At 40.9% G+C, this 12,766-nt stretch overlaps 1 protein-coding gene across 8 annotated transcripts in view; it reads right to left on the reverse strand.

Annotated features, from left to right (window-relative positions):
- The window catches only part of ryr2a (ryanodine receptor 2a (cardiac)), a 75,428-nt gene that overhangs the window by 3,009 nt on the left and 59,653 nt on the right, over positions 1 to 12,766 (reverse strand). For all 8 annotated transcript variants that reach the window (XM_058061896.2, XM_078788904.1, XM_058061898.2 and 5 more), the window contains 22 exons: positions 12,108 to 12,236; positions 11,709 to 11,813; positions 11,229 to 11,310; positions 10,993 to 11,151; positions 10,768 to 10,922; positions 9,763 to 9,978; positions 9,372 to 9,644; positions 8,879 to 9,085; positions 8,481 to 8,795; positions 7,901 to 7,947; positions 7,274 to 7,412; positions 7,091 to 7,177; positions 6,534 to 6,809; positions 5,494 to 5,624; positions 5,319 to 5,361; positions 5,110 to 5,243; positions 4,412 to 4,472; positions 4,006 to 4,152; positions 3,782 to 3,916; positions 587 to 743; positions 372 to 436; positions 195 to 295 (listed from right to left, as the gene is read on the reverse strand). In XM_058061896.2, coding sequence (XP_057917879.2) covers positions 195 to 295; positions 372 to 436; positions 587 to 743; positions 3,782 to 3,916; positions 4,006 to 4,152; positions 4,412 to 4,472; positions 5,110 to 5,243; positions 5,319 to 5,361; positions 5,494 to 5,624; positions 6,534 to 6,809; positions 7,091 to 7,177; positions 7,274 to 7,412; positions 7,901 to 7,947; positions 8,481 to 8,795; positions 8,879 to 9,085; positions 9,372 to 9,644; positions 9,763 to 9,978; positions 10,768 to 10,922; positions 10,993 to 11,151; positions 11,229 to 11,310; positions 11,709 to 11,813; positions 12,108 to 12,236 — 3,164 coding nt within the window. The remainder of the gene's footprint in view (positions 1 to 194; positions 296 to 371; positions 437 to 586; positions 744 to 3,781; positions 3,917 to 4,005; positions 4,153 to 4,411; positions 4,473 to 5,109; positions 5,244 to 5,318; positions 5,362 to 5,493; positions 5,625 to 6,533; positions 6,810 to 7,090; positions 7,178 to 7,273; positions 7,413 to 7,900; positions 7,948 to 8,480; positions 8,796 to 8,878; positions 9,086 to 9,371; positions 9,645 to 9,762; positions 9,979 to 10,767; positions 10,923 to 10,992; positions 11,152 to 11,228; positions 11,311 to 11,708; positions 11,814 to 12,107; positions 12,237 to 12,766) is intronic.

Consider the following 12,766-nt stretch of genomic DNA (forward strand, 5'->3'; position numbering starts at 1 on the left):
ATATACTACTATGAGGCCAATACTTTTATAAGCCATATACTACTATGAGGCCAATACTTTTATAAGCCATATACTACTGTGAGGCCAATACTTTTATAAGGCGTATACTATAATGCCAATACTGAAATGTATTTGAATTGTTTTGATTGACAGTCCCAAGAATCCCAGCAGCAGCAGCAAAGGAACATACTCACAGGTAATTGGCCAGGTTGTGCTCCTGTAGCGTGTGTGTTTCAAAGCCATGTGGGACCGTATCAAAGTAATCATTGCCGATTCCACAAATAAAACATTTGGTCTGGAACGACGAAACAATGCAGCGTTAAATGATTATGTGGTACGTGACCCACCATGCCGTCCTGTGTTTGCCTCACCTCCATGTCTTCTTTCACTTGCTCCTGTTGGTCTCGTAGTTCTCCAAAAGCGTCAATGATCAAACCTGGAACACACAAACGCAGACATTGGTAATTCTGTATCCTGTTTCCTATTCCTAATGGAATGAGCTAACATGTACACATTTATAGTACTCAAACATGCAATTGAACTGAATCATAATGAAAAGGACCAATGAGGTTGCCCCCCCTCTCACCTTGAATGATGGCCAGAAGGATCACGATGACGAAGAAGAAAAAGGTGATGTCAAAAATGATGCGATAGATCTCATACTCGTCTCCTGCTGGGTCCTCAATCTGGTCACCGATGCCTCCGCCGGCACGCACACCCACATACATGTGGAACATGTAGCACTGGCAGAAAAGGTGAAGGGGGGGGGGGTGTTAGAAATGTACATGGATACTTCTAAAGTAGAGCTTTAGTAGAAACAGGAGTGAGAAAACAATGTTTTTAGGTGAAATGAAGGTTGTTACTGGTTGTTAAGTGTAGTCCAATAAGGCTAGGCTAGTGTTACCTCCCTAAACCAGACTCAGGGAAACACACAGCTATAATTTTACTGTTCACTGCCAAATGTTCTCAACCTAAAACACATGAAAGAGCAGGAACAGTTGGTCTTCTCTACAACACAGCAGTTTATTTTATTTCTTCTTATACGCAACTACAACCATCGAGCCATTCAAGCATGCCCTGCTACTTGATAGGAAAAAGCCATATTAAGATAAGATATGTATATAAGAAAAATATACATTGAAATATACATCCATTTTGTTCCTTCACCCATTCTTCACTTGCACCTAAAATGGGTGCTAAAGGCTAGCACGGCCAGGCTTCGGTTGTCACCGCTAGGCCTGTTAGCATTAGCGAATATAAACATGTATATACACAGACTTTCTTTTCTCACATAAACTACTAATATACATTACAGAGGCATCAAAATTCACTCTACATGACCGTACTACATATCGTGGTGTACTTAAAATACTTCTTTTTCACCAACCTGAAACACATGAAAGAGCGGGAAAGGTTGGTCGTCTCTCCAACACAGCAATTTATTTATTTCTTCTTATACGCAACCACAACCATCGAGCCATTCAAGCATGCTCTGCTACTTGACAGGAAATAGCCATATTAAGATAATTTATATATATATATATATAAGAAAAATATTAATCCATTTTGTTCCTTCACCCATTCTTTTGTCTATCTAATTCACTTGCACCTAAAATGGGTGCTAAAGGCTAGCACGGCCAGGCTTCGGTTCTCACAGCTAGGCCTGTTAGCATTAGCGAATATACACATGTATTTACACAGACTCTTCTTTTCTTAACAACTAATATACATTACAGAGGAATCAAAAGTCACTCTACATGACTATACTACATATCGTGGTGTACTTAAAACACTTTTTCACCAACCTGAAACACATGAAAGAGCGGGAAAAGTGGGTCATCTCTCCAACACAGCAATTTATTTATTTCTTCTTCACCTCTGTGTGTGGCCTTCCCAACAACCAAGCCACAACGCCCCCGTGTGGCGCCACTGTGCAACAGCACCGAGCATCGAAAGTGCCCTACTTTCAACCAACAATTATAGGAAGACTAAATGAAAACCCCTTTTTTGTGTTTTTTTTCACACCTTTACACTAAACTAGGCTAGGCTAGGTCATATGTCCTGCTTCTAGTCAGGACTCGAGCAGCAGCATTCTGGATGTACTTGCAGCAGTTTTCCAGCTGCTTTAGTGAGCCCGGTGAGAAGGCCGTTAGAGTAGTCCAGTAACAGTCCAGCAAGTCGGACTAAGCAGACTAAGGCAGGGATGGTGTCTCTAGACCTGGCAGATGAGTTATTTGTCTTGTGGAAATGATTTTTATGAAGTTTGTTGTGAAAGAATCTTCCAAACCCTTGGGTTTCAAACCCTCGACATGGGGGTTTCTTCATCTGTTAGCTGTTGTAGCCAACAGGGTTGCCAACAAAGCTTGTTACTACAGTTGCTAACCATTTCTGAAAAATAACCCTCCCTACAACAACCCTCTTGTCCGACGAGAGGATGTGGATTGGCTGGAGAAATGTTTCAGTTGGAATTGAACCTTTTTTTGAACACTATCAGCCCTCATATCTTACACATAAATGTATCCAGGTAACAGAAGAGGAACATTATGGCTGCTAAACCAACAAGTGAAGAGATCAGGACTGAGCCTCTCATCCTGCTGGGAGTGTTATTCCAAGGGATTAATTCTGATGCCGGAATCAGAGGGAAGAAAACCTCCCCTGAAGCAGCGGACCTTCCATCTGGCCATCTCTCCACTGCACTCGCCTCTGTCCCCTTCTTGTCCAAGAGGCACCCCCAGATCCTTAATAGGAATAAATAGAGCTCTATGGAATTCTATGGCTGGCTGACTATACAGGATTAGCCCAGAAGTTTCCGGGTGACAGAAGGTCGTCCTCCCACTCGTACAAAACACACACGCCTGCCGTACGGCCCTTATATAGTGTTTCTTTCTACCCACCAACTATTACTTCAGTCTAATATACAATGTAAGTGTGGAAGTGCATGTGGAATAGCGTGGTTAGCTAGTCCAAGTGGGTGGAGGTGTTGGATATTACAATTGAAATAAGGAGTTGAGGAGTTCCATCAGAGATGAAAACACCTGAACTGATTTAGAAATAGAGATCCCTCCCCCGAAAAAAGGTACAATTTTTCCCTTAGTTGTTAATGTTGAATGTTTTATACTCCAGTCCGTAGTTTAAACCCCACATACAATATTGGTGTACCTTCTGGGTGTCTGACTTCATTAAGTTGGCTTGGTGAACGGTAGTAAAGAGGCGGATCCAAGAGCCCAGCGTGTGGAGTACAGAGGTACGGTTATCCAACAAGACTTCAAAACTAAAGCTGCATTTAGAAAGCAAACATCCAATGCACGCGGGGAAGCGGAAAAGGTTGCAGATCAGCTCAGTCTGCAGATCAGTCATGTGACTGGCTGGAATCGACATTTCAATTAGTCACTGAATGCATCAAACCAACTTTGTTCATACTTCAGGTGGCCACCAGCCCCTTTGTGGAGGGAAAGTTGGACCATGAAATCCACAAGGTCAAGAAGCTGTGGAGCATCGTTGATTGAAAAGCATCGAGCGCCTGAGGGTGAAGTGTAAAATTAAATTCTCTGACCCGTGACTCCCTGACTTTGTATCCATACATGGCCAACGAACCTGGTTACTCACAAGCTACACCAGATACTGTCTCCAAGTCTCCAACACACTTAACCAAGCATCGGTCAGCACTCGTGTGACACGAAAAGATAAAGCAAAAAAAAGACACTAACTGTTTTTGGAACTCTCAAACAGCCCAAAGTTTGATTTACCATGAATTTCCCTGCTTGGTTTTGTCATGACTTACAGTCAGCATGTCATCACACTTCATGTCAGGTAGTTCTCCATCTTCACTCTTGTTGTAGAACTTCCTGAAGAAGTTGAAGGCCACTACTGTGTAGAGATATACCACCACGGCTAACAGGCCCACTGTTAGGACCAGCTGCAAGGAAGCACAGAATCACTCAGCCTCAGACCCCTCATGTAGCTCAATACGTATGTGCAATGTGCAACGCCCCCAAAGCACCATACCTGCTTTCCGTTGTGTGTGACAGATGACAGAATGGTCCGCAGCGTCTTGAAGCCCATTGCAATATCGAGCAGATGAGCAGCAAAAAAGAAGTTGTTGTAGTGACCCAGGATGGACATGGTCATGTACCAGGCCAGGTACAGGAATGACTGCAGGACGGGAGAGGTAGCATTCAGAAGCACTGTAGCAACAAGATGCATAATATGTGCTTTTACAAAGATTCATTTTATATTCTGTTGCTGTTTTCCTGGTGGTTCATTGTGTTGCTATTTCACCTTTACAAATATTTCCCATATAAAACACGTTATTTGATTACAAAGTATGAAGTCACCACCCATACGACCTTGAATCGATACAGCAACTTGGACCTACTTCCTTTTGAATACACCCTATTGCATGCATGCTTACATTGTCGGTGAACACCACTCCCAGCTTCCATATCTGGTACTTAGCATCAATGGAGTTCAGCCTGGTGACAGAGTACAATAAAACATAAGTTCTGAATAGTTCTGAATTTACAATCAGTAACTGTTACATTTGTTCACTTCCTGCTTTCCTAGTATAGTTTAATTTTTTTTTTTTTTTAGCACGTACCGAAGTACGAGGTGATATGAGCATCCAATGACATAATGGGTACCATAGTAAGTGTCAATATAGTGATATATATAGCACATCATGACTGGTTCAAGACTCTTCATCCTTGTATTTAGCAAACATCAACTGCTTGTATTGTTTCTTGAATTGGCTCATCGTTGTGCATTGTTTGAGGTCCTTACTCAGTTTAAGTATTTGTGAATTTTAGAAATAAGGAGGTAGTAGGCGGCATTATGAATTATCCTTACTACCCTTTTTTGCAGTACATTTAGTGAGTGAAGATTGCTTTTATAGTTATTACCCCATATTTCCACACAATAAGTAAGATATGGTAGAACCAGAGAGCAATAAAGAGTGTGGAGTGAAATCATATTGATGCTGAGACCTTTTGGTCATTTCATCATTAATCTAATCATTAATCATTAAAGAAAATGACAGAGCTCATGCTCATACGTTACAGCGCCACATGTAGGTGGAATATGCTCTTCCACACATAATTGGGGTGTACTCACACAGCTGCCAATGAGCTGTCTCTCCTGGGCTTCCTTTGTTTACAGGCATCACTGAAGTCCAAAGCAGCCTTGTCCAGGCCCAGCAGCTCGCTGATCCGGTCGTTGCCATAAAACTCCCCATATTTATCCATCACCTGCAGAAGAGCGGATAAAAATGACATTTTACACTGCCTTTAAAAAAATAAAAATGAACTGTAGAGGACACCTACTTTTCGCTTCACAAACTTATCCCAGTAGTTGTTTGGGAAAGATCTACAAATGAGAAGGAAAATTTAATAATGACAAGCATCATCTGAAAAGCTGTTGTATTACCAAACTAGTCTCCATGAAACTAGGTAGAACATCTAACGTCACAGTCCAAGATCCAAGAGGGGGGGGACTTACTGGGTGTTGATAACAAGCCGGTCCCACTGCCCCTTGATGTCATCCTCAGAAGGCTGCTCGGTAATGTAAAGGCCATCAAACTCCAACTTCCTGGCAATCTCCTTCTCACGCTTGAAGATCACCAATGGAACCTGCATGACCCCACAGCCGCACACAAACACACCCTTCCTGAGCTTGGTCCACCATTAATTACATGACAATGTTCTATCATCATCAAGTCTGATCAGATGTAAAAATCTCACTGGTAAGACTTTACATCGCAGGATAGCCGGCCAGGATAATCTTAAAAAAACAACAACTGACAATCCAGCTTCTGTCATGTATGTAGTCACATTTCACATCAAAAATATGCTAATATTTACCATATTTTCCGGATTATAAGTCGCACTTTTTTTCATAGGTTGGCTATTCCTGCAACTTATACTCCAGAGCGACTTATAAATGAAACAACAAACACCTTTTCTGTTCATGTTTATTTTTGTGTAGCTGAATAACCATTGTGTTAGCATAGCTTACACCTATTCAGCCTGTTCTCTATTCTTTTAATGTTAGAACTTGCCTTCCAAGAGGACGTAACGTCTGTTTTGGTCGAGTGGTTTGTAAAATAAATTACCCGCAAAAAATGCAATTTATACTCCAGTGCGACTTATGTATGTTTTTTCTACCTAATTATGTATTTTTGTCCTTGTGCGACTTATACTCCGGAGCGACTTATAGTCCAGAAAATACGGTAAATACAGTATTATAAAAACGAGAAGAAAAAATATAATACAAAAAAATCCTGTCCAATAACTGTGCAATTAACCATGCAATAAACCGTGCAATAACTGAAAAGCTGTAAACCTGTGACTTGGTCAACATGTATATAGTGTATATAAGTATATACTTCTGATTTGTATTGCCTTGATTTTGCACTTGATCTGAATGAAGACATTTGAAGTAATGTGTGGAATAACGGTCCACAAACCTAACACAGCACCAACATGGCTGCCAATGACAACCTGGACAATTGAATTTTTGTGCAGCATAGAGCAGCATACCTTGAGACAATAATATCCAATGATGCAGAAGAAAGAGATGACCGTGTGAAGGATAGCCAGGATCCGCAGCATGGGCTCCATATATCCGCTGCCTTCCTCCAGAACAAAGCGCACCATGACGGACTTCAGGAGCTCCCTGGGGTCATCCACAACCTCATCTTTTGTCTCTGCCGTCGGCTCGCCACTTAATGGATCCCACTGAATGCTGTTGTCCTGTTGGCTGCTGGAGAACATCACCTGCTTGTCCTCGGCTACTGATGCCGAGGATGTAGAAACCTAAATAGAACAATTTGTCAGTACATAGTACTTTTTTATCTTCAGTTATTTTGATTGTGTATTTTCTTAACATGGCAAACACAATTGGAATGGCACTCTGGCACTCACTAAAGCATAAACCGCTGCAAGACCACTATTTGAAAATAAATCAGATTCGCAAATAGTTGGGGGGGTCTTGTGTTGTTACGGTGGACTGTTGTGTCACCGATCACAATCAGTGGCGGGCCTTTTTCCAAAACATGCTTACTACATGCATATATATATTTATATATATATATTACCTTATAGAATAGGAGAATGAAGTTTATGGCAAATGCAACAAATAGAGCCAACATCCTCATGTTGTAGAAGTTCCTGGCAAAATAATTCTGTGGGAAAACAGAAAGATGCAGAAAAACAAATAGTTACAAATGACCCCAAAAGCATGATCACATCTGGGAAAACAGGTGAAGAGCTCCATTTACCAGGAGTTTCCTCTGGTAGGCAATGATCTTCTTCAAGACCACAGACTCCTGCACATCAGGTTCATCTTTTGCAAAATTCCGCCTTTTCACCTTTGTCTTCATCTTTTCACTTTTCTCCTGTTTATCTCCATGATCAGCCCTGAAATCACAGGTATGGCTAAATATGCTAAACATACTCCTGATACCGTCTTAATTTTCCAAATTGGATTTCCATCAGGGCTTCACACGGTATGTAAAAAGAGTCTGGAAGAGTCTTGAACCAGTCATAATGTGCTATATATATATCACTATATTGACGGTTACTTTGGTACCCATTATGTCATTGTATGGTCATATCACCTCGTACTTTGGTACGTGACAAAAAAAATTTTTAATTAAAAAAACTTATTTGAAAAGCAGGAAGTGAACAAATGTAACAGTTACTGATTGTAAAAGTACCAGATGGAGGGGTAAGATTTAATAAGCTTTGCTTCTTCCTACTCATTTTGGACATGTGGAACTGTGAACTGATTATGGGATGCACTCAATTGTAATCTGATGCATATTCAAATGAAATAAAAACATTACCATTACCGAACTTATGAAGCAAAAATAAATTCTAAGAAGGTACCACATGCTGATACTTACTTTTTGTCCACTTCACAAGTACTTTCTGGTGTCGAGCCCTTTTGCTTCTCCAAGGAAGAAAAGACAAGAAAAGAGAGACTTAGAGACTTGGCAAATGTAAAAAAGAAGAGAATTTACCCTGATTCCACACTTCAACCAATAGCACTGCATTCCTGCAAAACAGAATGCTTCTTTCCTGGTTTATTTGCTTTAGCAACATTTTGCATTGAAATGGAGCTTACTCCATCCCATCATAGCCAAATATTAGAATATTAGGACCGTGGGGAAATGACAAGTATTTGCATTTGGCACCCGTGGATGGTCCCTGGATGTTGAGGGACTGTCTTGGCTGACACGTCTCTTCAACAATAAGTGGAAGACTTAAAAATATTGCTTAAAAAAATATAGCCTGAAAAAGTCATAATCTGCATTCAACTCCGGTTTACATGTTACAGTAACAGTATTGTTATGACTTTTTCTCCGGCGTTTTCCCGATGTTCATTCTATTGTGCAAGATAGCTGTCATTATTTATTTAACTATAACAAACGTGTTGGAGACAAGGAACTGTTACTGCTCTCGTGCCTGTTTCGTGTTCTCTACCTGATGTCTGTGTCTGAGCCCAGAGGGGGGTACTGTTGAGGCAGCTGAGGAGGATGCCGAAGGAAGCGGAGAGTTAAGAAGTTCAGTCAGACTGGCGTAAGGATTGTGTGGAGTAATTTTGTATTGTCCTCCTTCTCTCCGCAAGTCCAGCCCAAAAACATCGGAAAGCAGCTCGGTGTCACTGGTATTGATAGCCAACTCCGCCAGGTCCTCCTTCACTGAGCTCCTGTCCAATGATTTCCTGTCTTTGTCCTCCGCGTCTGACCTGACTTCGTCCTGAGTGGGCTCAGGCATGTTTACTAGTGGCTCAGACACCTAGGAAAGGAGCATTTTACGTTTTTTACTGAATTTGTTAACAACCTGTGTGTAGGTTGCTTTACGTTATGTCAATTGTGTACCTTTAGAGTGTTGGCCCCGTCAACCAGGTTGGCTCCTAAGATGCTGTTGCAGATAATTCTGTAGAATCCTCGAACCACACTATACGCTATGTAGAGGAGGCCTTGCAATGCTGACCAGTAGAATGAAAGCAAGGTCGTCACCATGTCTTTCGCTGTCATACTCTTTATCTTCTTCATCTGCTTCCTCAAACTCTTCATGGACAGCACCTGAGACAAGACATGGAGACGTGATGTCTTCTCAATTATTCCCTGGGACTTTCCCACTGTTCTGAGTATTTCTTGATCAAACTGCTGTCAAACATGACCTTTTAATTACGAGCAGCAGTCTATCGTGATCACTAATGATTCAACAGGGCTCTGAAACTTTCATCACCAGCTATTCTTTAAGCATGTATGTATATTTCTGACCATGTCAAAGTTCAAATCTACACGGCCGCAGCTGTGTTTGAGGGTGGAAGACAATCTCCTGGTTTGAGACGCCCCTCATGCTCACCTTGATCAGCATCACGACGTTGCCCTGCAGAGCTACCAGTGCCATGTGGATGGTGGTGACGGAGAAGAAGCCCATCTCAGGATTTTCCACATTTGGATGATCTTGCTCACTCTCTTCTTTCGCGGCAAAACGCTCGCCAATGTCTGACATCTGAGCAGCCAGCTGCATTTCGAAGATGGTGTCCTCACAGAAATTCACAAACAACTCCATCTTTTCCTTCTCGCCTCCTTCATTCACCACGTCAAAGATGAACTGGCGCTTGGATTCTTTAACCTGGTTGGAAAGGAAAGGGAAATCCACCATAAAGAAATTTGTTTGGAGAAATTTTTTTTTTTAAATAATATGAAATCATTAAAAAATACAGAAAATCAATAATAAACCAGATCTTTACCTGAGGTTTCTCCCACTGAGTTCGACTGGATTCACTGATCTCAAAGTAGACCCTCTCAATCCGCTTGGCACTGCCCATGATCTCAATGCGACCCAGGTAGGGCTGGAAGTAGTTAAGAACACTCTCTGCCAGCTCCAGGAAGGTCTGCAGCCGGGTGTCGTGAGGCATGTGCTCCGACAAGTTGGTCAGCAAAACGGCCACGTTGAAGCCAATATCCTGTTGGATCAGTTGATATCATTCAACACTTAACACAGTCTGTGCCAATTAAAGGAGATTGACATTAATAATTCATACATTTCATAAGTTAGTTAAAATGAAAGTAATAAATAGATAAAAGTTTTAATAAATGTTGTTAAAATATTGTCTAAAAATATTGTTAGACAAGCTTTGTCGTTTTCTATCGGTGAAAAGCAGGCTGGCCTCACGGCAGAAACAAAAACCTCATAAACACGCTGAAAGTTGCTCTAAACGCTTGTTTCTCGGGAAATTATGGTCTTTGTAAGTATATTGGTGTATAAAGAACTTACATAGGTGCAGTTTCTATTTCAAAAGTTGTACTTGTTTTGTCAAGTTCGCTAACTTCATGCTACTGCTAGTTAGCTAACTGTTAGCTGATGTGTGTTTAGCCTGCAATATGAGCAGTATTGGAATTTTATTTGATTTTTTCTGTATGTTATCACTTATTTTTACAGGAAAGCTTCATAAAGCAAGAAAAGCAAGCCTGTCTAGAAACATACAGCTCAATTATTCATATAATTTTCATGCCAAAAGTAAGGAATTGTTCTCTTTCTATTACTGTTTCATTGAATCGTATTGAATGTTTTTATGACTGTATTTTACATATCCTTCATGTGTTCTCTGCCCAGTGTGAATGATTTTGGCATAATATACAGTAGGTATAAGATCTAATATATACCAAAAGTGGACTGACATCGCAGCATAGGAACACAACTCGTTCATAACCAGAGTAGTATCATTTGTATGATATATATTGATATAATTTACCTTAGCTGGTTCATGGAAGCGCTCCACAAATTCCTCATAGTCAAGTAGTTCATTCTCATCAGTCTCCGCACAGCAAAGAAGAAAGTCTGTCTCAGACTTAGTGTAATGCTTGTGGCTCTCCATCGCCTTTTGAAAGTCCCTCTTTGAGATGATGCCTAATATTGCATTTGTTAATCAATAAAAAAATGACAAACAAGTAATACTTAACACTTAATAGTGACTTGCCTTTCCCGTCAGGGTCGTACTCTTTAAAGGCATCCGAGGAGGTGAGGTCTTTCAATTTGAGGAACATATCAAAGAACTTCAAAATCATCTCTACATTGTTGGATGATTCCACGAGCATGTCAACCATCTGTTTTCCAATGGTCCCATTAACCACATTCCCTGTCAACACAAACAGCACTTGAAAGTCATTTCTTTGCAATATGCATGTCGCCGGGAATAAATAAGGCATGACATACCCTCCAGCATCGAAAGCAACATGACCACCATGTCTTTCTGAAGATCCATCAGTTCCTTCAGTAACTCAATCTGACTGGAGTCCTGAAAGAAATTAATTTTAACAAACGTTTACGTTTCAATAGTTATGTCATTGTAAACTGTAATTCATCATATTTATGATGCATTGTTTACAACTAGGACAGTGACAACATTAAATTAAAAGCACAAAATGAATACAAAACCAGCATCCACCAGCACCAGCCTGGAGAGAACATGATTACTGTGCTGTTTGATGTGCGTGGTAAAACCAAGTTCGCATGAATTCACTTTGTGCACCATCAAATACACAAACCAATAACATTCAACATTCAAAGGTGCACCTAACAAAATGTACAAACATGTACCAATACAAGTTTCAAGTGGAAAAAACAACAACTCCTTTTTAATAATGCTGCAATGACGTCAGCCTCCTTTTGTGTCTTTTTTTGAAAGAACCTTACCTGAGACAATTTCATCTGCATATGAGCAAAGACATGTAGAAACCCAACCACAGCATCCCATAGTCGACTGTGTGCCAAACTCTGTTGATTGCCAGTACATGGACCCTGTTACATCATCAATAAGAATGAGAAGTTTTACCACAACCAAAGAACAGATCAACCTGAGCTGCCTTTTATTACAAGTTTAACTACTGTGTAGTACTTGAACCTAATTCTCTATGGGAACTGATTGATTTTGAACAAACAATGATTTCCTTCTGTTTTAAATTGTGTGACAACATAGCTCATGACAGCATAGAAGCTAATGACAACATAGCTTCTATTTGAAAATGGGCGTAAATCAAAGTCGACAAAGTAATTTTGATTAATCACTGAATAATTGTCAGTGGATTGTTGTACCTGGATATACTCTGTCAGGGTGTTGAAAACCTGCTTGGCCACGTTGATGGCCTTTGAGAAGTTCCTCTGTCCTTGTTCATCAATGACATCTTTCCCAGAGTAATACCAGTAGAAGTCACTGATGGACTCCTGCAAACAGTAGGAGTCAAGTGAACGGCAGGGGAAGGGGAGGTAAAAACGAAAGACAAATAGGATGAGACACACACACTCTGGCAATGACAGTTGGCAATGGTTGGCTATGGCCCATTATTAGTCAGAAAATATCCATATTTAGTGTGGTAAACAACACTAGCATTCAGACTAGCCGGAGTACCCAGAGAAAACTCCCCATGCAAACTCCACACAGAGATGTGAAGCCCAGATGAAGCCCACATGCTAACTAACTAACCATTCATTCATTCATCATTTTCTACCGCTTTTTCCTCACGAGGGTCGCGGGGGTGCTGGAGCCTATCCCAGCTGTCTTTGGGCGAGAGGCGGGGTACACCCTGGACTGGTTGCCAGCCAATCACAGGGCACATATAGACAAACAACCATTCACACTCACATTCATACCTATGGTTAGCATACCAATTAACCTAGCATGTTTTTTGGAATGTGGGAGGAAACCGGAGTACCCGGAGAAAAACCCACGCATGCACGGGGAGAACATTCAAACT

The sequence above is a fragment of the Doryrhamphus excisus genome, linkage group LG2 (assembly GCF_037039965.1).
Source record: "Doryrhamphus excisus strain RoL-2023G ecotype Guam linkage group LG2, RoL_Dexc_Guam_v1.1, whole genome shotgun sequence".
Taxonomy (NCBI): domain Eukaryota; kingdom Metazoa; phylum Chordata; class Actinopteri; order Syngnathiformes; family Syngnathidae; genus Doryrhamphus; species Doryrhamphus excisus.